This window comes from Vidua macroura, chromosome 2 (assembly GCF_024509145.1).
Source record: "Vidua macroura isolate BioBank_ID:100142 chromosome 2, ASM2450914v1, whole genome shotgun sequence".
Lineage (NCBI taxonomy): Eukaryota > Metazoa > Chordata > Aves > Passeriformes > Viduidae > Vidua > Vidua macroura.
Window position 1 is genome coordinate 72,241,557 of NC_071572.1, and position 22,929 is coordinate 72,264,485.

General features: G+C 45.0%; 1 protein-coding gene across 1 annotated transcript; it reads left to right on the forward strand.

The window, feature by feature from the left end:
* Positions 1-19: 19 nt before the first annotated feature.
* On the forward strand, positions 20-18,983 carry WDR3 (WD repeat domain 3). The gene is made up of 26 exons (XM_053970003.1): positions 20-279; positions 1,645-1,854; positions 2,253-2,371; positions 3,290-3,368; positions 3,705-3,800; positions 4,268-4,381; positions 5,364-5,465; positions 5,588-5,685; positions 6,614-6,709; positions 7,010-7,240; positions 7,975-8,068; positions 8,408-8,509; positions 9,186-9,271; positions 9,686-9,821; positions 10,537-10,593; positions 11,281-11,381; positions 11,527-11,638; positions 11,753-11,887; positions 13,194-13,244; positions 13,463-13,528; positions 14,294-14,386; positions 14,945-14,992; positions 16,365-16,408; positions 16,918-17,046; positions 17,543-17,636; positions 18,272-18,983. The coding sequence occupies exons 1-26, from the start codon at positions 109-111 to the stop codon at positions 18,425-18,427; spliced, it is 2,820 nt and encodes a 939-aa protein (XP_053825978.1). The 5' UTR covers positions 20-108; the 3' UTR covers positions 18,428-18,983.
* The last annotated feature ends 3,946 nt before the right edge of the window (positions 18,984-22,929 follow it).

The window sequence follows — 22,929 nt, forward strand, 5'->3', positions numbered from 1 at the left end:
TTCCAGCGCGGCGGGTCCGGAGCGCGGCACGTGTGGCGGTCGCGACTCCTCCGCGCCGTCCTTCTCCCGCATTCCCACGCCGTCGTTTGCCCGCATTCCCGCGCCGCCATGGGCCTGACGCGGCAGTACCTGCGCTACGAGCCCGCCGCGCTCTTCGGGCTGGTGGCCAGCGCCAGGGCCGGCGTAGCCTTCGTGGCGCTGCGCGGCGAGCGGGGCCGCTACGTGGCCGTGCCGGCTTGCGAGCACGTGTTCGTGTGGGACACCAGGAAAGGAGAGAAGGTGGGACCCGGGATGCGGTGCCGGAGGGTGGTCGGTGGCGGGGCAGGGCTGGGGTGCAGCGTGAGGGGCTTTTAGGCCGCCTGAAGCGAAGCGATTTGTGTTACTGGGTGGTGTTTGGAAGGAAGCGACACATGCACAGCATCCCCGCCTCTTGGGAAGGGTGAGCACAGCGTGAGGCTACGTTATGCAGTGAGTCTGCAGCTCTGGCTGCCTCCTGGCCCAAAGTGCTGGTGTCTTCCAGTTCTCCAAGCTGGTCACGGGACAAAAAGGATTCTGCATCGTGTTACCTTTTGAGTAGTCCAAAATATACTGCAGTGTTGGATGCTTACAAGAAAGTCTTGCTAGTTACAAGAAAGTATTTGGTTATTTCTGTTTAAGGGATTTATAAGGGTTGCATTTGTTGAAATCCAACAGATATCACCAGCACATACAGAACTGGAGGAGGCTGTGGATGATTTGGATAATGGATATCTGGAATGCAGCAACTCTCACCTTTGTTTTCTTTTGGTAGTAACTTGTAGCCATCAGTTGTTACAGGGAGTGGTGGTCCTGGTGCTCTGCTCTTACTGTGAGAGTAATTTATTTTATCTCGACTTGGTCTTAAATAAATGTCACTGTGGATCCCTGTGAGATTTGCCTCAGGACCTCAGTTGTGGAAGAGTAATTGCTATCACAGTAACTGGAAAGCTGCTCCCAGTTTAGCTGGTCGTTTGAATGTTCTTGGACAATTCAGGGATGTCATAGAGTTTATGTTTTGGCTATGGAACTGGGCATCCCATGTAAAAGTTGTATCCCATGGGGAGGTTGTGAACTGTAACTTTGAGGACTTTGTCACACACTGTCTCCTGTGAGATTCAGAAATCACTGTAAGTACTACTGTCCACTACAGACTGAAATCTCGTACTGTTTCAGAGCCTCTGGAGTGCTGACTGCTGGTATGTTGTTTTGGAGATGTTTTCATCATTCTCAAGTTCTTGTGCAGTCTGTGGAAGAGCTGCTCTGTCCTATACCTGAGAAAGGCCAGGCAAGAGAGGATGGAGTTGGGAAGACACTTTCCAGCTTTTACTCTCTTGCTCTCTGGTTCAGAATATGTGGGGGCAGAAATTTCAGGTTCTGAGTTCCAGGACTTGTTCTGCACTGGTTTCCTGAGAAATTGCTTCCCTTCTAGCTGCTGTTTGCCTTGGAAAATGGGGTTGTAATGATACTGTATTTGGTGGAGGAAGTTGAAAAATCAACTTAAGTGGCAGAAGTGCTCAGTTGGAAATTAAGGAGAAGAGTAGACTATATTCTCTTTGCTGTGCAAATATCTGACTCTGACATGTTATTTATCAACATTATGCATGTTTTGTCTTCTAAAAATTGCAGGTTCTTATCCTTAAGGGTCTCAAGCAGCAAGTCAGTTGCCTCTGCCCCTCTCCAGATGGGTTGCACCTGGCTGTTGGGTATGAAGATGGAGCAATCCATGTCTTCAGCCTCCTAAGTGGAGAATCAACTATCACTTTCAATGGGCACAGGGCTGCAGTTACAGCCCTGCAGTATGACCACCTGGGTGGCAGGCTGGTGTCTGGCTCAAAGGTGAGGCTTTGTCATCTGGAGCATGACCCTTTCACAAAGATTCCCTATGGGGAAGGCTGACCTGCACTGAAATGTTCAGTATTTTAAGTGTGGCCTCTGCCCATAGCCAGAGGATGGCAGGGCTGGGGGAGCAGCAGGCACTGCAGGCAAGAGTAGGGCTCTGGTAGAGCTGTTAAAGTGAAGCATCTTGTGAGATCAGGAATAGCAAAAGTTTCTCAGGCTGGGACAATGGTACATTTATCAGTCTGACTGCACCTCTGGGGAAGCAGTGTCACTTGCATTAATCATCCTTGTGGTTCAGAGTGAGAAAGTGTGCTCTCAGGTAATCTTTTCAGTCTCATGGCAGAAGTTTTGCAGAGACAAGGGCCAGTACCATGGAGACACTCTCTCTGTTCCAGGATACAGAAGTCATTGTGTGGGATGTCATCAATGAGAGTGGCCTGTACCGGCTGAGGGGACACAAGGATGTCATCACTCAAGTCCTTTTCTTGAAGGAGAAGAACTTGTTGGTCACTTGGTGAGTTAGACTAAGAGAAATTGTTGATCAGGAAAGCAGGCATGGTTGTACTTGCAATTTAGACATCATGTGTGCTACAGCCATTTTTATTTTTCCTCTTGTCTTGTGGTACCTCAGACCCACCAGCATCTTTGAATATAATTTTGTCACATCCACGTATTTAAGTCTGGTAAATCCAAGTCTTAGAGCAATACTGAAAAAGGTTTTTTGGGAAAGAGTTTAACTTGTTGGTAAATCCATCAACTTAAAATTACTGTAACAAAGAATTGTGATAACATGCTCATTATGTATGTAACAGTTTTTGGGGTTTATTTTGTTTATCTTGAAGAATTAAGCAGACTTACCTTCTGTATTCACACAGCAGTGATAGAAAAATTGCTTTCTTGTAAGCTGTAAATACACCAATTAATTAAAAGATTATAGGGTTTTTTAAAGCTGATTTTAAGTTATTCAACTAAATTAACTGCAAGTTGTCTGAATCCCTTTAATAATAAATAGTTAACAGGAGATACTCTTGCTGAAATATCAGTCACTAATTTTTTTACTTTTTAATGTGCCATTTACTAGCTTAATAGAAAAGAGCATGCAGTCAGTTCAGTTTAAAATTAAAACAACTTCTTTTGCTTTTTTTCAGATGGAAAAAGTAGTTTTTTTTTTTTTTTTTTGGTAGATGATACCCATTTCTTAATGCAATTTCAAATATTTGCAGGTCAGTTTCAGTGACTTGAGAAATATCTTTTTGCAGATAACCATAAGCATGGCTGTGCCTTTTTTGTTTGGCTTGCAAAATTCAGTGTTTGAGCAGCTGCTCTGTGACACGTTCTGACATGTTTTAGATTTTTTTGTATTTCTACCACTTAGAAAAATGTTAAGCTCTGGAGTCTTTTCTCATGTCTGAGTTTTTCTTCTTTGTTCCAGTGCCAAGGACACACTGGTGAAATGGTGGGATCTGGACACCCAGCACTGCTTCAAAACTCTGGTTGGACACCGAGCTGAGGTAAAAAGAGGATGTGTGGAAGTGTTGGGCTGGAGGAACTTGGAATGTCATGGCTCACTCTAGGCTTTCCTTGCTTTCAGGAGTTGTAAGCTGGCACCATCATGCATTTTACTTTCATCAGGCTTTAGGAGTGAGCAAACGAGAAGCTTCAAACATTCCAAGAGCTGTCATCACATGCATTGGCTGACAATTCCCATGCACATGTCCCCAGAGGAGGTCCCAGCTAGATCACTCTAGAACTCTATTTGGTTGCTGTTTTAATAGGTCATTTAAAGATGCTGTGCTTTGTTAATGATAGTTAAGGGAGTAAATTCCTCACATTGTGCCTCTGGACAGGTCTGGGGGATGGCTTTGCTGTCCAAAGAGAAGCGTCTGATCACTGGGAGTGCTGACAGTGAGCTGAGAGTGTGGGATCTCACGTACATCCAGGAGGTAAGACATTCCCTCTGTAACCCCTCAGCCCCCCTGCCCAGCTGCTTGTCTTTGAACTGAGAAGGAACTGGAACATGTTCAAATCTGATGGATGTTCTGGGAAACAGTCAAAGCAATGTCTTTGCTATCTGAGGGGTCCACAAGTTGCTCATGGGATGGGCTTTGCTGTTTCCTGTGTTTTGCGCTTTCAAGTGAAGCTGCGAGCACTTCCAGAACGAGATTTCCACAGTGTGTCACATCTTCCTGCCTTCTGACTTACAGCTGAGGAAGACAGCCTTGTGGGTGGATGACAGTCATGGGGGCACATGGAGTGCTTGGTGCCTACAGGAATTCTGTAGGACACTCCAGTGTATGCTAATCAGTTATCTCCAGGGAAATTAAGTGTGAGCCAGAAACCACAATACTATAGCTCTTGAGGTTTAAGGTACTTCTTTTTTTTTTTTTTTTTTTTTTTTCCCTGTGAGCAGGTAAAAGATCCTGATGAACCAGAATCCAAGAAAAGCAAAGGGTCTTCTTCACCTGGAACAGAAGAAAACAATGAAGAAGATGAGACCTTAGAGGTGGATGAGCATCCTGAGGAAGTAAGATCAGTTTTCCATGCTGTCTCTGAGCTGGTGTATCTAGCCCCATTTGCATGGTTTATATTCTTAGTGTAATATTTAGCCTGTTTGGGAAAATGTGATAATTCTTGTCTTGTTCCATAACAACTTCCTCAGCAGCAGTTGCTGTGTCATCTACCTGCAAAACATCAGCAGAAGTATGTGTGCCAAAGCACCCACAGATTTATTCTCCACTGACAGTTTTTCTTTCCTTTCTATTTGAGATGGACTAGCAAATGTATACATTTAAAAAGTGCTAATAGAGCTCTTTCATCAAACATCACAGAAATAAAATAGTTCCTTGTTGGTTTGCAGCTGCTGAGTTCAGTACTGATGCTCAGCTTTGCAGAAACTGAGAGGTTAGAGTTGCACTGTGATGAAATATGGTGTGAGATTGGATTGCAGAAAGCCATTCCCACTTGTGCTGCTGCTGGAGACTTTACTGAATCTGTCTTTCTGGTAGAACTTTCTGGGCTACTGCTCAGATCTCAGGCTGCTTGTAGTTGTGGTAGATACCTTGCTCAGGTAGTTGTGGTAGATACCTGACTTTGTTAATTAATTTTCCAGCTTCCTCTCCAGAGGATTTCTCTCCCTTCAATGCCCTGTTTAAGAGTCTCTGTTTTCAGTTTCTCTGCCTCTTTTGACTGAGCTCTGCTGCCTCTGTAGTATAAAAAATCAGTTCTGTGTCTTAAATGGCTATGGTTTGCCAATAAAATTAAGTTATTCTTTCACTGAGACTGCCAATGATTATTTTCAGCTGAAATGCAACAAAACACCAGGATTTAAGCTTGTAGCTCACACAGATGCTTGTTTTGTCCCTTTATTATCCTTACTAGCTGTTCTGCCAGGACCCTTTAGGTTCATTTTCCCCTCTCCTTGACTTTTCTTGTCAGCAGGTTTCTTGAGTTTGCTTGAAAAGATCATTTGACCTTTCAGACCCAAGTTTGTTCCTCTTTCCCTGTAGCGCATTGTTAAGTGCAGCAAAGTTGGATCCATCATGCGGGAAGGGAGAGACCGAGTGGTGACTCTTGGCACAGACCGGATGGGCAAGTTTTTGGCCTGCCACGTGAGTAATGGGGGGCTCTGCTACTGTAGAGCTGTAGAGGAGGCTGGTAGAGACCTTGGGTACTTTCTGTAATGGCCAGCCAGGGCTTTGCAAACCTTTGAATTTGTCTACTCTGACTCTAGGGAACAGACGCTGTTCTGGAAGTGTTCTCTGTCCTTTCTGAAGAGGAAATCCAAAAGAAATTGGAAAAGAAATTGAAGAAAGCAAGGAAAAAAGCTAAGTAAGTAATTTCTTGGATGCTGAAGGCTCCAGGAGGCTCTAGAAAAGCTCTTCAGTAGCATTACACAGTGGTTGAACTCCAAGCTTCTGGCCATTCTCTTTGTGCTAGCTGTTTTATTTTGGGGTTGATCTTTCTGTGAATCCTTGATGCTTGTCTGAGCAGCACTGCTCCCAGAGACTAAGGAAATACCCTTCTTTCTGAGTCTTCCCTCTGAAAAAAGAAAGCTAAAGTGTGCAAAGAAATGGATATAAAATGGGTTTTTCAGAGCTCTGCAGCTCTACCTGAGATTGGTATTTATACTGCTTGGTGCATCAAAATAAAGTCTTGGTTGGCAATGCCGGAATGAGAGTTTCATCTGAGAAGTCACAGAGAATCTGGTACTTCATTTCCTGTTTTACAGCAGGCAGAGATACAGGTGAGAGTTCTCTTAATGGTTATTCTGTGTTAAGTGTCTCTGTGTATCCTGGCACTTAACTGGTGCCTCAGAACAGCCCTTAGGGAGAGGTCTGGCTCCAGGGTAGAAACTAAAGCACAGGGCATCTGTGCAAATCTGGGCATCTGCAAATCTGGAAATGCAATAGCTGAGAGCTTTTGGTGAGTGATAGGAGATGAGCAGAAGCTGGTCTTGCTCTCAAATACAGCTTCTGTTCCCTGTTCTGTATCCATCTTTGTAATGTGCCTTGTGTTTTGGCTCCAGAGGAGGAGGATTTTTTAGGACTGTTTGTGTCTTTAGTAGTCTGCATACTGGCATAAACTTCACTGTCCACCCTTCACTGTCCCTATTCTTAAATGTGGTTAGCACTGCTGGATAAGAGGGAAGTTGTTTTCAGCAGGCTAAGTGGTTTCCTTACGTTTTCTGTGTTGCTATGTTAGTTTGTGTTGGCTCTGCTGGGTCATTTGACTCTCCTCCGTTACCTGACATTTCCAGACAGAACTCTGAAGAGGAGCCTGAAAGGAGTGTGGAGCTGAGCCTGCAGGAAGAGATTCAGCGCGTCACTAATCTCAAAGCTTCTTCTAAAATCAAGTGAGTGGAAAGCCTTTTGTAGAGTCTGATGAGTGGTTATGCAGCTACCTGGGGAGAGCTCCGCATGGCTCAGTGCAGGCAGAGGTGGAAGAAGTTTCCCCCTCAACATATGTTTAGCTTAGAGCTGGGGAGAGGCCTGCCATGATTTCCAGTCCATGCACCTCTGTGGCTCTGTGTGGACTTGCTTGTTGGATGTGCTCTGTCTATATTCCTCTGTCTCAGTTGTTCTTGATAATTGATCCCTCCAACACTTTGTCTTATTACCCCTGTGTACAGCTCTGGTTTTATCTAATCAAACAGGTCATTTGACTTGATTCTCTCTCCAAAAGGAGAGCTGAAGATGGTACTGCTGCTCCAGAACAATATAATTGAATTGTACAACCTGGACCTGTCAGCACAAGTGCCCCAGGCTGTCCGTGTGTCCAGGATAACCATTGGAGGCCACCGCAGTGATGTCAGGACGTTGGCTTTTAGCTCTGACAACATTGCCATTCTCTCAGCAGCTGCAGAGTCTGTGAAGATTTGGAATAGGTATGCAGTCTGGTTGTGTCAGTCTCCCAGAATTGAGGGATGCTGTGTTAAGAAAGGCAGTGATAAGAAAGAGGGGACAGTGGAAAGAGATAAAGCAGCAAATGAAGTAAAGGAAGGAAATAGAAAAATTATTTTTCTTTTTTCCTTATTAGGGAAACTGAGAAACTATAGATCTAAAATTTCAACAGAAGGTCTAAACACAAAGGTCATACATAACAGTTGGGTATAGACTATTTTGCTATGGGTTTTTTTATGTTTTTCATTTTTAATAAGAGGTATTGACTGTTATCATATCTTTAGGGAACATGTGGGTTTCTTGACATTTTATCTGAAGGATCTAGTATTAGACTGAGCAGGCTACTGCATTGATCTAGAGTGTTGTGTGTTGATGTAGAGTGCTGTTCCAGTGTTTCTTGAGTGGTGTTGATTTCAAGCTCAGTTTCCTTTGAGTACACTATCTTACACTCTGTCCTTTCCCAAAATGCTGTTTAAAATTAGGAGCTCTGTTCTTGTTCACAACAGCAATAGGTCATGATGGTGGACATATGGTATGCTTTTATGGGAAACTTTGTTAGCAGTAGTGCTGGGTGGTGTTTGTGTCAATAGGATGGTGGTGGCTTATCTTCTGACCCCAGCTGAAAGACAGCTGTGGTTGGAGACCACACTGGAGCATGTCTCACTGAGCAGGCCAGATTGTGTGTGATAAGAGGTTTTGTGCTCTGCTTTGTCCACAGGTCGACCTTGCAGTGCATCCGGACAATGGAGTGTGAGTACGCACTCTGCTCGCTGTTTGTCCCTGGAGATCGGCAGGTCATCATTGGGACCAAGGTAAGGAGTGGCCCTCTGACTCCAGACTGCCCAGGTCTGGGAATGTATTAGGAAAATGTCACTAAGGCAGCCTCACAGAAAATGCATTGCCTCTCCTGATCTGGAGCACTGCTGTGTTCCCAGAGTCGTTACAGAACTCTTGTGGCTTGAGGTGGAAAGCAGAGTAGAGCTTCGGGAAGGCCCTGAGGGAGTTCAGGATCAGGAGTTTGGCCATCTGTGTGTAACAGCCACCTAATGAAGCTGGCTGCTGGGGGCATGGGTGGCAGGGAGCTCTTCTGCCAGGAGCTGTCATGAGTTGTGAGCAGAGGCTGATTCTTCCTCTGTGATCTTTCTCCTCAGACAGGGAAGCTGCAGCTGTATGACCTGGCTTCTGGCAGTCTGATAGAGACACTTGATGCTCACGACGGGGCAGTGTGGTCTATTGCTCTTTCACCAGACCAGGTAACTCAGCCACCCTTAAAAGTATCATCTGCACATCTTTTCATGTAATTCCTTCCTAAAGTGCTGTGTTTGCACCATGGAATTTGTTTTGCACTGCATGCTTTGTTCCATGGAAGCATGGAGCCCCTCATCCTCAGAGGTGAAGGATGCAGCCGATAGTGTCTAATAACTTTCTAGTGGAATCAAAACTATAGCAAGAAATAATCTGCCTGAAATTCATTCACCCTACAGATGAAAACATATGGGATAGATTTTACCCTCCTTCTTAATGTAAAATGTTGAACTGCTGTTCCTTTAGAAGGCTCTGTTGCAGGGTGGTGGTCAGTTGTGTGTTATCCAGTAACAGTGAGAGTCTCAAGCTGCTCACAAATCAAAGCATATTGTTAGCTGCAGCTGAGATGACTGCTTTCTATACCAAAGTTTCAGTCCAGGTTTTGTTTTACGTTTGGGATCTTCATCTTAGACCTCCAAAATAAGCTAGAGCTTTTGAAATCGTTGCTCAGACCATGTGTGCTCTAACCAGAGCAAGTGCTCCTGGTGGTATCCACTTAATCATTAATGGTGTAGGAACATGGGACATTTCAAAAACCTCCTCTGTGTTGGCAATTCCTTGCTGTAGACTTTCTCTGGGTGATAGGAACTAGTTTCACAGCAACTTTCTTGTTTTCCCCTACAGCATGGCTTTGTGACAGGAGGTGCTGATAAATGTGTCAAGTTCTGGGAGTTTGAGCTTGTGAAGGATGAAAGCAGTGTTCAGAAAAGGTGAGAAGATAAACCTTGTGTTATTGGCATTGATGGGTGCTTTGGCCTTTGCTGTGCAAAGCAAGAACTGCCCATGACATCTGTATGGAACATATGGAAGAGAGTGTGAGCTCAGTGCAGTTTTGTGGAGACCTGAGCTTAGCTGGAGGAGGGCACTTGCCTCATTCTGATCTCTTTTTGTGTGTGTGAGTTTAGTGTCTATTAGGCTGGGCCTGCAGATTATTACCGTAAATGTAGCAGTGAAGTTCATCAGCCATCAGAGCCTGCTTATTTCCAGTCCTGTCATAGCGAGGAATGAGGTGCTGCATGTTAGAATTCACTTGCTTTCCCAGGGTGCAATGTGGGACTTGTATCCATTTCTCTTCCTAGTTTGTTTGCTTGGGCTAACAGTTGTTTTTATCCTCTTGTTGCCAGGCTTTCCATGAAGCACGTGCGCATTTTACAGCTGGATGAAGACGTGCTCTGTGTGCGGTACAGCCCCAACCAAAAGCTGCTGGCTGTGTCCTTACTGGATTGCACTGTGAAGGTTTTCTACGTTGACACACTCAAGGTGCGTGACCAAACGGGCTGTGAGGCTGTGCAGGAAGGGATGTAACTGTAGCCTGCAAGATCAGGAATAAAAAGAAAAAGTTTCTGCTTTATGTGGAACATGCATCCTCCTTCAGGGGCCTGTTTGCTGGCAAACCTGACAGAACCATGGTTGTTAAACACTGGGAACTGGAAGATCCATTTTTCATTTAAAAAGTGTTCTGAGCCTGCAAGGTGGCAAGGTTCATTCTAAACCATGCAGATGTGGTGGTACTCCAGATCTGCCAGGCACTGTGAAGGTGGGGATGAATGTGTCTCACGTGGCGTTAAATAGGGCATGGCAGAGGCAAAACCTGTGGGAGGAGAACCTTCCTTGTGAGCAATGTGTGCTGGATTTGTGAGCTGTGTATTAGCATGTGAATGTTATGGAGTGACACAGGCCAGATTGGTGCTAACAGTTATGTGGAGAGAAACAGAAATGAACTCCAATGACACTGGTGATTGGCACCAGAGTTAGCTAGAAAGCAAACACAGCTAGTTCAGCTTGCTTGGCTACTTCCACCTTCTTCTCAGTTCTGCCTTCATGACCCTGCTGCTAGCAGTGTTCAGGGCAGGAATGAAAGTGGGGCAGTGCTAGAAAAACAGCTCCTGAGGCAGAGCAGAAGTAGCCTGGAGCTTGAGATTTGCACACCTCTCTACCCAGCATGCCTAACTGAGTCATCTTTCTTCTGCTTCAGTTTTTCCTTTCTCTCTATGGACACAAGCTGCCAGTGCTGTGTATGGACATCTGCTATGTAAGTATCATCAGGGCTGTGTACCTTGGGACTGTGGTGATATGGATGAGTGTGAGAGCCTCTGCTGGCATCAAGGCCTCTATGATAATGCTTGCTTGGTCACCTCCTTGCTCCTGACTTAGCAGTTTCTGGGTGGGACACAGCAAGCCCCTTCTTATTCTGCAGTCCTGTTCTCATTGGAAGGGGTATCAGAGTTGGGGTCATGACAGAACTGACCCTGGGGCATTTTGTGAGTGAGTGGAAATCAAAATGCTGTGAATGGTCCCTTACACTCATTGTAACAGGTACAGCCTGCTTTCTGCTTAAGTTACTGTGTGAGAGGAGCCTGAATTGTTAGTGGGAGCAGAGGGCAGGTGCTGAGAGGAAGCAGCCTCTTCATGCCTGTTCATTCTGGGGCTGCATCTTGCTCTGAGGTATCTTTGGAATGAGGCTCTTTGAAAACCAAGAAAAATGTCAGGATATAACCAAATACCTGCAGAGGGTCAGAGGAGGGCCAGAGTGCTGTCAGTGGGCTGTGCCAGTACCAGAGCATGGGCCACTGGGGAGGAGGTGGAGGGATCAGGAGGCCACATTTCAGGATCCAGGTGTCTGCCTACTCAGCAGTGCAGAATCTCTGGGGCAAAAGGAGTTCCTCATGGGGTTGCCAGCCTGCTCCCCACACTCTTCTCTCTCTTTGTTGCTCTCTAGGATGGGACTCTAATTGCAACCGGCTCTGCTGACAGGAATGTGAAGATTTGGGGCTTGGATTTTGGCGACTGTCACCGTTCTCTCTTTGCCCATGATGACAGGTTAGTCAAATCCTACAGCATCTTTGGACTGTGGACTTGTCTCCAAGGAGTTGTGATCCAGCAATAATCCTTTTATCCAGCATAGAGCAGGGGGAGTTCTGCAGTGTTCCCCAAGTGAGTAAATTTGAGCCTTTTTCTCTTCCAGTGTGATGTATCTGCAGTTTGTGCCCAAATCCCATCTCTTCTTCACGGCTGGGAAGGACAGCAAGATTAAGCAGTGGGATGCAGATAAATTTGAACATATCCAGACACTGGAGGTAGGAAGTTTTGGAGTCTGTTGAAAGGAAGCATTATCCCTGCATGAGTAGGATTTTCCTCAGGGGTGGAAGTTGGGTGATGTTAATGTCATAGCTCTTCTGTCATCTATGCAGGGGCATCACCAGGAGGTTTGGTGTTTGGCTCTCAGTCCCAATGGAGACTATCTGGTGTCAGCGTCCCATGACAAATCCCTGCGCCTCTGGGAAAGGACGAGGGAGCCACTGATTTTGGAGGAGGAGAGGGAGATGGTGAGAGTTGCATCTTTACTACCAAAACCAACTTCCAGACCTTTTTTTTTTTGTTGTTGGTTTTTAGTGTCTTTCTACAGGTCTGTTGCTTACAGTCTTTGACATTCTCTTATGTGCCTTTCAGCACAAGTGTGTTTGGGAGGCAGTTCAGCAGGTGGCTGATGTGGAGGGGTGGAGAGCACTGCTCCTGTTAAATGCAGTTTGTCCCTTTTCCAACTGTGAGAGGTCCATTCTGTCTCAGTAGCAGGCCCCAGAGCTCAGGGATGCTGGAAGAAGCCCCTTCTATTCCATTTGAGTGTGTATTGGGAGCAATCATAGATTCAGAAAGACTTCAATAGGAAGGAAAGTCTGGAGGTCTCTAGTCCAACCCCTTGCTCACTGCAGGATGATCTTAAAGCTATATCAGACTGCTTATAGACTTGCCTTCGTACACTGACATCTCCAAGGAAATAGATTTTCCAGTCTGTCTAAGCACCTGTTCCAGTATTGAGCCACCATTGGGGTTGGCCCATGTGTTTGTTTCATGTATCCAATCAGAGGTTCCCTTGGAACAATTTGTAACTCTTTATCTTTTAGCTGGACCTCTCAGAGAAACCTGTTTCTGTCACCCCTTGCTAAGGCAGTTCTCAAACCACGGTGAGGGGAGGGCGAGGAGGCAGAAATGCAGAAGCAGGAGTGGATGAGAAACCTGCAATACATGTTTGGGGTTTTTTTATGCCAGCCTGTTTGCAAGAGCCGACCCAAACACTGTACCTCGATGCCCTGTGTTTGGTAAAAGGAGAGACAGAGATAGCTCTTTTCCAGATTCCAGAAAAGTTTGTTTTGGGTCAAGTTTGAATAGCAAGGTGGGCATGAATACATGAGTAGTGAACTACACGTAACATAATCGGTGCCCTTTCATGTGAGAGATGGCAGACCAGAGACTTTCCTTTTGTAGCCCAGGACGACCTTGGGGCTTTTCTAGATTTGTTCCCTCTGTGTTATGTGGCTAGTGAAAGGTGTGGTGAAAGATGTGCTGAACTGTGGTGTCTGTCTCAGCTTGATGGAATCCTGAAGGGCTGTTCCTGCACCCAGAGCAGGGACCTGAATTTCTTTATCTGTGGGAGATTCTAGAGTTCATTGTGAGGTTGGGACCAGGGACAAATGGGCATTTTGCCACTGCCATTGTTGGACTCTGCTGATTGGTCCTGGTTTTGCAATGGGCTGCATGAAGCCCTCCAGGTTGTCTTGCTCAAATAGTCTGGAAGGGACTTGCACCCTTGCCTTACTCACCGCTGTTAATATGTTGTGCTCTCATCCTCTGTAGCAACGAGAAGCTGAATATGAAGAGAGTGTGGCAAAGGAAGAACAGCCTGTGGTAAGTTGCATCATCTGAATGTGTGTCAGTCTGTACAAACTCTGGAAAAACTATTTCTGTAAGAGGCATGGAAGAGGTATCAGGGAGAAAGGAACATTTTCTTGCTTTGAGGTGGTGCAGGAGAGAAGGGGGTGCTGAAGGTATGGCTGCTCCATGGTGCAGTTGGCTGTGGTGCTGTGGAAGGATGGAACTGCAGCTCTGTATTTTGTATTTTGTAGGTGGCTGGAGAGAGGCAAGGAGAGACAGGGCTGGCAGGAAAGAAGACCATTGAAACCATCAAAGCGGTAAGGTGCTGTGGCTCTGCCAGCATGGCTTTGTGCCTTACCAGTCTCTCAGGGGGATTCTCATGGGGTCATAGCATCAGTTTGAAGAGTAACCTGTGCTGTCACATAAGGGCAGATTGCTCTTGCATGCAGAGGCAGTCTGTCCTGCTCAGAAGCCAACAGGTAGGGTTTTGACCTTGAAGAGTCACACATTCATTCCTCTTGAGAGGAATGAGGTGTGAGGTTCCTGTAGCTGCAGCTGCCTGCCACATGTGGGACAGACAGAGCTGCTCTTACCCTCTGGGGTTTGCATCGCAGAGGAGCAAAAGGCAGCTGGGATGTTCTCAAGGCATTAGGCCTCTCCCTGAAGGGCTGTGCAGTCCAGTGGGCATCTGTGGAAGGTGGAAATCTATTGTGGTGCTTGACATGGGAGATGTGCTAGGAAGGTGTGGGGGTGGTTAATTCCATGGCTGCAAATTTCAATGGTTTGGTAATTTTCAGAGGAAATCCTTAATCTGAATAGTCAAAATGGCCTGACCCTGGCTCTGCTTGGGGATGGTGGTCAAAGCAACAACTGAAGCTGCAGCAGAGAGCACCCAGGGCAGTGGGGAAATGTGGATGGTCTGTGACATCTTCAGGACATGACTTGTGTGTTCAGGCTAATGGAGTAGAGGTTATCAAGGGAGATGCCATGTGTCAGCACCTCTGCTTCTACCTCCATTTGTCCAGCTGAGCTTTGTCCTGGCTTGTCTGGTGTCACTGATGTGCTGTTCTTGTGCTGCACAGGCTGAGAGGATCATGGAAGCTATTGAGCTGTACCGGGAAGAGACTGCAAAACTAAAGGAACACAATGCCATATGCAAAGCTGCAGGAAAAGAGGTAAAAGACTGAGTAATGTAAAAATCCCAAGGTGTGTTGGGCATATCCTTCCAGCTTTGGTGGAAAGGCTTAGCATGAAGATAAAGTTAGGACAGCTGAAAACAGCAGACATTTGCTCAAATTGTTTGGAGAACTAAATGGCACTGTGCTCTGGGGCATAAATAAGAGTGTGTTCTTTCCCATGATCTTTATGCTTAAAGTCATAGCAGGATGTAAGTTTTGTCCATAGAAGAGTGTGCTGCTGCAGGTTCATCCTCAAGCCTCATCTTTGCCTTCATCTCAACACTCCCTGCTAAATAAGGGGCTGTCATAGAAGTGGAAAAAGTGACAAGAAATGGAAGAAAATTCATCCATATTTGAGTTAGTCATATGTCTGAGAATGAGATTGTCTGATGGCTTCAAATGAGGCCTTCAGCAACATTCTGGGGAGGGTGGAGGTGTGGGAATTGCAGGAAGACACTCAATAAAAACTCTCTTCTCTGTGGGTAAAAGTTTGCTCTGAATATGCTTTTATACACACACACACCTGCCTCATTCTAACCCATTCTGTGTCTCCAGGTTCCCTTCCCTGTCAATCCCATTCTCCGTGCCTATGGAAATATTACAGTAAGTGGAATGCCTGAGCCACAGGCTGTAGTCCATTCTTAGCTGGAGTGGGGCTGGTTGATTTGCTGGCTGAGCAACATTCTGGGTTGCTGTGGGGAAGGACTGCTTAGTTCAACTTTTTTGGTTTGTACAAAGTGAACATAATTTAGGGTTTTCATGTTGATGGGTTTTTGTTTGTTTGTTTGTTGGTTATTTTTTAGTATCATACATGTGTGTTAAACAACCCTGATAGGAGCCATGACCTTATGATGTTCTTTATCATGAGCTAGAGGTTTACAGTCTTCTCCAAGATACAGAAAAGCTAGTTCAAGCCTTTCTCAGGTTTATTTATGTGGTGTTGCTACAATTACTGTTTCTGTTCCTATTCCTGCAGAGTTTACATTGAGAAAATTTTGAATGGTAGTTCAACGCCCAGGTATTGCAGGCTAGAGCTGGTGCCCTTATTCATTTATGTCATACTACTGCACAACAGTTTTCACTAAATTCTGTGGATTTTTGATATATTACAAAATACACAGACAAGGATGCATGGATTTCAGTGATAAATAAAAATCCACTACTCTGAGTAGATTAGTTTTTGTTTTCCTGGTTTATTCCAGTGTGCACCCCCAGACTGTTTTTTAAGTACCCTTAGGAAGATCCTTGTTTTTTCACTCTCCCCTTTTCATGCAATCATTCAATGGTTTGGGTTGGATGCAACCTTAAAGATCATCTGGTTCCAACCCCTCTGCTCTGGGCAGGGACACCTCCCACTAGACCAGTTTGCTCAAAGGTGAATGTCAGAGCCAGATGGAACAGCCTTTGTCTTTCTTCTAATTACTTGTAACCACCTTGCAAGAGCCCTTCTGACCCTTCCTCCATGATTATAGGTCTATTTAATTATAAGTTAGATAGACTTAACAGAAGTGAATGAAATCTTATGACTTAGTAGTTAGAGGCACTTTTCTTTCCCACTTCCCAGCTCTACTCTGGGGATCTTTTCCCATCTGCCAAATGCTTCCAGCAGATAAACAGGAGTAGTAGAAATTATGTCTGGGAGATGATTTTGTGTAAGGTTTTTTATATATAATTTGTTCTACCAAGCTTTTTGTCTAATTTGTAAAAGATTCATTGACATGAATTGAGATGAGTTAGTTGGTTAAATATAAATTAGATTTTTCAGAATATTCTTTACCAGTTTAGAGTATCCTGAGAAAGCTGAGGGAGAGCTTCTGAGAGTAGTAGCTGATTGAAGCTGAAAGGGTTTCCTCTTTGTTATATTCAGCTTGATGTGTCTGTCTCATAGGATGCAATGGTGTGAAATGGACCTTAGGGCATGTTGGTCCTGGAATATTTTTTGTTAAGCAGGGCTGGTGTCTTTCCTCTGTTGCAGCCTTCTGCCTACGTGCTGGAAGTTTTCAAGAAGGTCAAGTCGAGGTGAGTCCCAAGAGCTTCATTGCTGAACAGATTTGTGACTGAGTGTTGGGTTTCTAGGCTCAGTACTGGCTGGGGTCTTTGAGTGGTCTCTCATGCAAGGTATGGGCAGTGCTAGAGAGTCTGGAGTCACTGTTCCCAGCAGCCTCTTTTTGGAATATGCATGGAACTGGGGAATGGGAAGTGTTCCTTCCATGGGGAGTGTAGACTGAAGATTGTGGGTGTGGGTTGGCTGCTTGGAGATGTGCACGTACGTGGAGAGCAGCTTGGGGATGCTGAGGAGGGAAGGCTGTGTGCCTGCTCCCTGTGCCACAAGATGTCTGGGCTGTGCAGATGCGGGACATCCGGTGCAAATGTGGGCAGTCATGGACCAGCTTAGCACAGCTGAGTACCAGAAATGCTTAGCACAACTGAGTACCAGAACCCACCTATGTGGATGTGTTTCCTGCTCATCTGTAGCAGTGTAGTGGCTGAGACTAATGCTTCTTGTATCCCTTTGCTTTTTCCCTCAGTGAGCTGGAAGAGTCTCTCCTGGTGCTGCCTTTCTCCTATGTCCCTGACCTGCTCAGACTTTTCAATGAATATATTCAGCAGGGCTCAGATGTTGAGCTTCTGTGCCGAGCTCTCCTCTTCCTGCTCAAGTGAGTCCTTTATCTGCCCAGACATATCTGGACTTTCTTCTGAGTCTCTGGGCCTGAAACTCTTGGGAAGCATCCTTGGGAATAAATATGTGGTCTCTGCAGGAGATGAGGAATCTCTGTAGCTCACAGTGAATGGTGTGTGGGAACGAACTGCTTGGATGCAGAGTGCTGACATGCTGAGATGGGGTTGCTGGTCCTGGTGGCCCAAGTCTCACTGGAATGAAAAGATCCTTCATGAAGTCTGATGAGGCACTGTTGGTGGCACAGAGTCACTGTAGAGCCTGTGTCCTTAGAAAGACCTTCCCCTTGAATCACTGTTAAACTTAAGAAAACAGCTTTTCCAGATAAATTTGTCCATGCCTGTCCATGTGCGGTGCTGGTCTGGGGAAGACTAATTAAAAAAAACTCGTATGTCCAGAACATACAGAGGCTCAGGAGAGGGCCTTTGTATGTTTCTAATAACAGTGCTGCAATACACTGCCTGCTTTGTTCCCAGGATACATTTTGGGCAGATCACAAGCAACCAGATGCTGGTGACAGTGATAGAAAATCTGAAGAAAACCACCATCTCCAGAGTCAGTGAGGCCCGGGTGAGTGTTGCACCCTCACGTTTTCCAGCATGTAGAATAATGGGATTAGACAATGTTTGTGAGCATGAGTTGTCTGTGGTGTCCAGTGGGGAGGTTGGCTGGGGGTCTGAGCTCATTTAAACCATCCTCTTTTGCAAATAGGCTGCCCTGTCCTTATGGTCCTCCTCACGTGAGAATACCCCAGTGGTCACATTATACTTGTGCTCCCTGCGTCATTTGTACTTGGTTTTCTGATACATGTGCTTGGATCTTGGCTTGCTAGTTTCTAAATATGTAGGAGGTAAAGTAACTCCCTGCTTCTCTTGGGCTTTTCTTTGGGCTGCTACCTCAATGCACACTGTGCATTTTCCCAGAGGAAGCTTCAGGTGCCTGCCAGCAGCTTGAGTTTTAGAAAATATGGTGGATTATAGCTGCTCTTACGAGAGGACTTTGGGGAACTGAGTGCAGGACTGGCTGTTCTCCTGGTCAGATGAAGTTTACATTTAGTTTACATTTAAACTAACATTGCTTTCTTTAAATCTGTGGATTGTCTTGTTTTCATCATCTCTTATTAGAAGGGTGGCCAGTGCAGGACTCTCTTCACCCTAACTAGCTTGGGATATGCCTCACAGTGTGGTGCTGGTCTGTCTCTGCAGGATGTGCTGGGATTCAACATGGCAGGGCTCCAGTTCCTGAAGAGGGAGATTGAGGCCAAGGAGGAGGTGACATTTTTTGCTGATGCTACTGAACGTTTTGAGGAGAAGAAGAGAAAAAGGAAGAAGAAAGAAAAGATGGTTCTTGCAGTGCTCTAGCATTTGTTGCCCAAGACCCAGAGCATCTGGATGGACTCATGTAGCCTCACTGCTGATCATAGAAGTGTTCTGGTGGCTGAACATCTGTGATGATATTCCGTGGCTGGGACAAAGTCTGTCCCCTCCACATATGGTATATCCCAGCATGTAAACCCAACTCAGAATGGTTGTCTCTGAGATGGACTCTCTCTAGTCTGCTGCAGATGGATGCCTTTGGACACTTTCTGAGGTGGCTGTGAAAGGCATGTGCTCTTCCTCTAGCAGAATGCCTGTTAAAAATGGAGTTGATTTATCCTGAGAGCAGCTCATTCTGGCAGCATTGATTCGATGGAATTCAGCACACAGACTGCTGGTGAGACCATGCCTTTGTACAGGATTAAAATCCTGGCAGGATTTTTCACTGACATCTGCTGGTGGCTTGTGGCCTGTGGAAAAAGCTCTGTGATTTCTGCTGAAGTGTGAGGACTTGAGCTACAGCCACTCACTCTTTAGTGGAACAGGGAGAAACATGGCTGCACTCTATTAAAGGCATATTTATATTTCCTTTGTGAGACAATTTTGTTTATAGTGTTTTGTCCTGGTATTTCCTTTGTAAATGCTCAGTTGCCTTGGCCTGTGTGTTTGTTTTGAAAGGATTTTTTACAGAGAAAATCAGTGGGAGCAAATGAAAGGCCTGCCATCCCAGATTCTATTTTTCTGGAGAGCTGGCAGACCAAGTGTGAGAAGCCTGGATTGTTTGCCTCTTACTTGCTCCAGGCTTTAGAAATTGCACTGATTTGTTGCAATGTTGTACTTGTCCTGTGTCAGATAAAATTATTTATTTTCACAGTGGGGGCATTGGGGCAGAATGAAGTGAACAAGTCTCTGCTGCTGTTACTAATTTATAGCACATACTGTGTTTTTTCACTAGTGCTCAAGTCACTGGTTTGGGGGATGTGGTGGGGGCTGCTTCTGGATACTTTGCTGACTCTTGGGCTCACATGTCTGACTTAGGTACTCAAAGCTGAACTTCCAAGTTGAATTTCATATGGATTTTTAGTTGCATCCCAGTTGTGGCTGACTGCTGTCTTTGACTCAGGTTGTCTATTACTAGCAATTATGCAAAAGGCCAGCACTTCAGTTGGTCATTCTCTAGGCAGCACTTCAGGTGTAACAACCATACTTCAGTTGTTCGTAAGTAACTTTGTCAGGTGATGATTGTTCACTTGCATGGGTAATTCATGGGAGCACATTGTGCTCCATTTCCAGGTGGCTTTCAGACTCTTCATAGAAATGGCAACCTTCATACAGCTCTGCCAATTGTTTCACTTGAATCACAAGTTTCATCCATATCTGGAGAAATATAAAATTATAGGGGCACCCAGAAACAGCTGCATTCAAACATGTCTCTATCCTGACTTAGCTGTTCTGTTTCATTTTATTCTGTTCTTTTCCTTTACTACTCCCAAAATAGACCCTCATAAGAGGGATTACTAGGAGAAAGAGGAGGCACTGTAGGATGATACATTTTGTTGGTAAAGTCAGTTGACATCTGTTATCCACATTATCTGCTGTTGAAATGGACCAGCCCGCTGGAAAAACAAGTGTTGCATATGGAGAGCCGGCTTGTGACACCACAGTGCACCCTCAGCTGAGGTGACTGAGGAGAGAGATGCCAAAACCAGGTACCAAAAGGGGAAGGCTGGCTGCCTCTGCTTACCTTAATGACAGGGAAATAGATGTTATGGATCTTGTATAATGAATTGCTGTTTGATGATCCTCTACGAGGCCTGGAAGAAAAAAACATGGCCATGTGCACATGAACTCAGGGACTGATGAGAAGGGTGTAAATGGTGATACAGGAGAGTAGCTTGGGATGCAGAGTCATCTTATAATGACAGATATCCTCTGATCTAAATTGGGAGAGATGGAATTCCTTCAGTTTTGTCTCTGTTTGCTGTCACTAGTATTAGGGAAGAATCCTTGGAGAAAAGGACTTTTCACCACCTCGCCTGGGGAGGCAAGTTTTGTTTCACAGGGAAAAGGGCCGGCATTTCTGTTCAGGGACCTGTGGCCCTGAGTGGGCGGCTGCAGCCAAAAAATCTGAACAGCGAAGGATGTGTCCCAGGAAATGTTGTTATCTCTCCCTAGCTGCTGGCACAGGCTGTCCTCTTGAAGTTTCCCTCTGGTTCTCTGATTTGTATCACTTGTGACAGGTCTGTGCTAGTGCAGTACTTGGGCGGCTACTGACAGAGCCCAGCTTGTGCTTTAAATGGAAGAGGTCTGTCCTGTGCCAACAGTCCTCTGATAGGAAGTTTAATATCCTTGGGACATGAATCCCTGGATTTACAAACCTGAACAGGAAAGCACTTTCAAGTACAGGGCAAGCTTAAATCTGTATTGTTAGAATATGTATCTCACCTAAGAGTGTGGATGTGGCGATTCAGAACTGGCATTCATATTTCACACTTAAGAAAGCTGCTGTTAATGCCTAATCATGGGATTCTCGGTCACTGTGAAGTGTTGAGAGAACAAGTCATCTACATGTATCAAGGAAAATTCCCCATCTCTCTCTCAACATGTCACATGTTGGAAAAAAGATGAAGCATGGGAAAGGACCTTGTGAGAAATGAATTCATAGACTGGAAGCAGAGCTGTGCTTGGTCACACAAATGTGGTGGCTCAAAAGAGCCTGTGGTCTTTTAGCCATTGCTGTGTAGGTGGGAGCAAGGAGGGGCAAAAGACCATGTCTAAGTGGCTCAGTCTTCCACTATGAAGAAAGATGAGCAGGTGAACATTTGAAGGTGCTCATGTGTGACTGTGAACAAGAGGGTATAAGAATCCCTCTCCTGTCAACTTTGTGTACTTGCAACCCCCATCTGGTATGTGCAGCTTATTAAAGGTAGGTGAGCACACAGAACGTTAAGCCTATGATTGTGAAAGCAAACAGAAACTTAGGAATTAGAAGACCAGAGCAGCTCAGCAGCTCCTGAAGAATCACAGTTGACTGTATTGAAACCTGGTGCATTCCCAGTAGTTGAAAAAGGTTTCAGGTGCCTTAGCACAGGTTATTTGAAACCTAATCCCTTTTAAAAACAAACTTAGTGGGAATCATGCACCAGTGCTCTGTAGTAGGGTTGAAATACAGCAATCTTTCCACTGTTTACATTTCAGATAGCCAAGTCAGGAGATCGTGCAACTTTTTGGACCACCTTTCCCATTAACAGGGAAAAGGCAAAATATTTATTCTCATTTAATCTGATTAAATGAATGGAAAAATGACACTGGATATTTCCATAAGGTTGGACTAAAATCTAGGTATTTCAGTGTTGCTGATCCTCATGTTGATCTTCTAGGGCTCTAACCTGTAGTGGAAGAGGACAGAAAATTAACATGAATGGAAGTAAGAAAAAATAAGAAGAAATCCCAGCTCTACCTTTGTACAGTTGCTGAACCAAACCTAATAATTATGTCCAGATTCTCTGCAAGTGTTGTGTGAGCACTGTGATTGCTACAGACTAGCTTCAGATTTGGCCTTTTGCTGTTGGAAGGGAACAACAACATGAGATGGAGTTCTTACACAGGCTTCAAGGAGATTAGGGGTTTGCTTTTATTGCACAAATTGAATGGTACAAAAATCACAGCACACATTCAGGATGGACACTCTGCTTAGGAATACTGAAGATTTTCATGGGCAGCTTCCTGTGTGGTGTTTAACTCTGAGTATGTTAAGAGAATCTTTTTGAAATATTTTAAATATTGGTGTGAAATAACTAAGGAAATACAATGTGATAGGATTAAGTTTGGTCAGGTGATGCTTGATCAGTGATTTTTGCAAGGCTGTCTCTGCTAAGAGGTGTGGCAAATTTGTGATCAAGTTTAATATTGCAGGGAGGTTTCTAGGTCTCAGTAGAGAGAATCACTGGCTCTGGTGATAACCACCTGGGAAAGGTGATAGAAACTTAGAAAGTTCTCAGAGTGCCTCTGCAGTGACTTGACTTTCTGTTCTGAATGGCTGAACAAGGCTATTTAACCAGTAACAGGATTTAATTCAGGAGTGTCAGTGTTCCATGTTTGGTGAGACTAAACCAACCAATCCAGAGTTCCTTGACATGTCTGAAATGGATATGGTTTTGAGTCCAGGAGACTTTGAGGGGAGGAATATTCAAAGAGGCATTGGGTACAGTTGTTTGGGTAGCATGCGATAGCTGCAGCCAGCTTCAGTAGGAATTGTCAAATCAATTCACAAAAGGACACTGTCAGAAGAGAAGGGAGGTTTGGCTGTGGTGACAGCAGCTATGATTAGCTGGATTAGACATGTGAAAGGAGAATACTGTGTAATTAATTTCTCTCCCTTTGTGCTTGTCATGGAAGATGGCTCTGATCAGAACTTCTCTTGGGACTGGGGGTGTCTTACTAAAATGTGGACTGACTGGGTGAGTATTTCTCTTAGGTTTCAACACAGAGTAAGAGAAGTTTATCTAAACTTCCTCCATGATGAGTTCCAGGTTGTAAATCCCTAA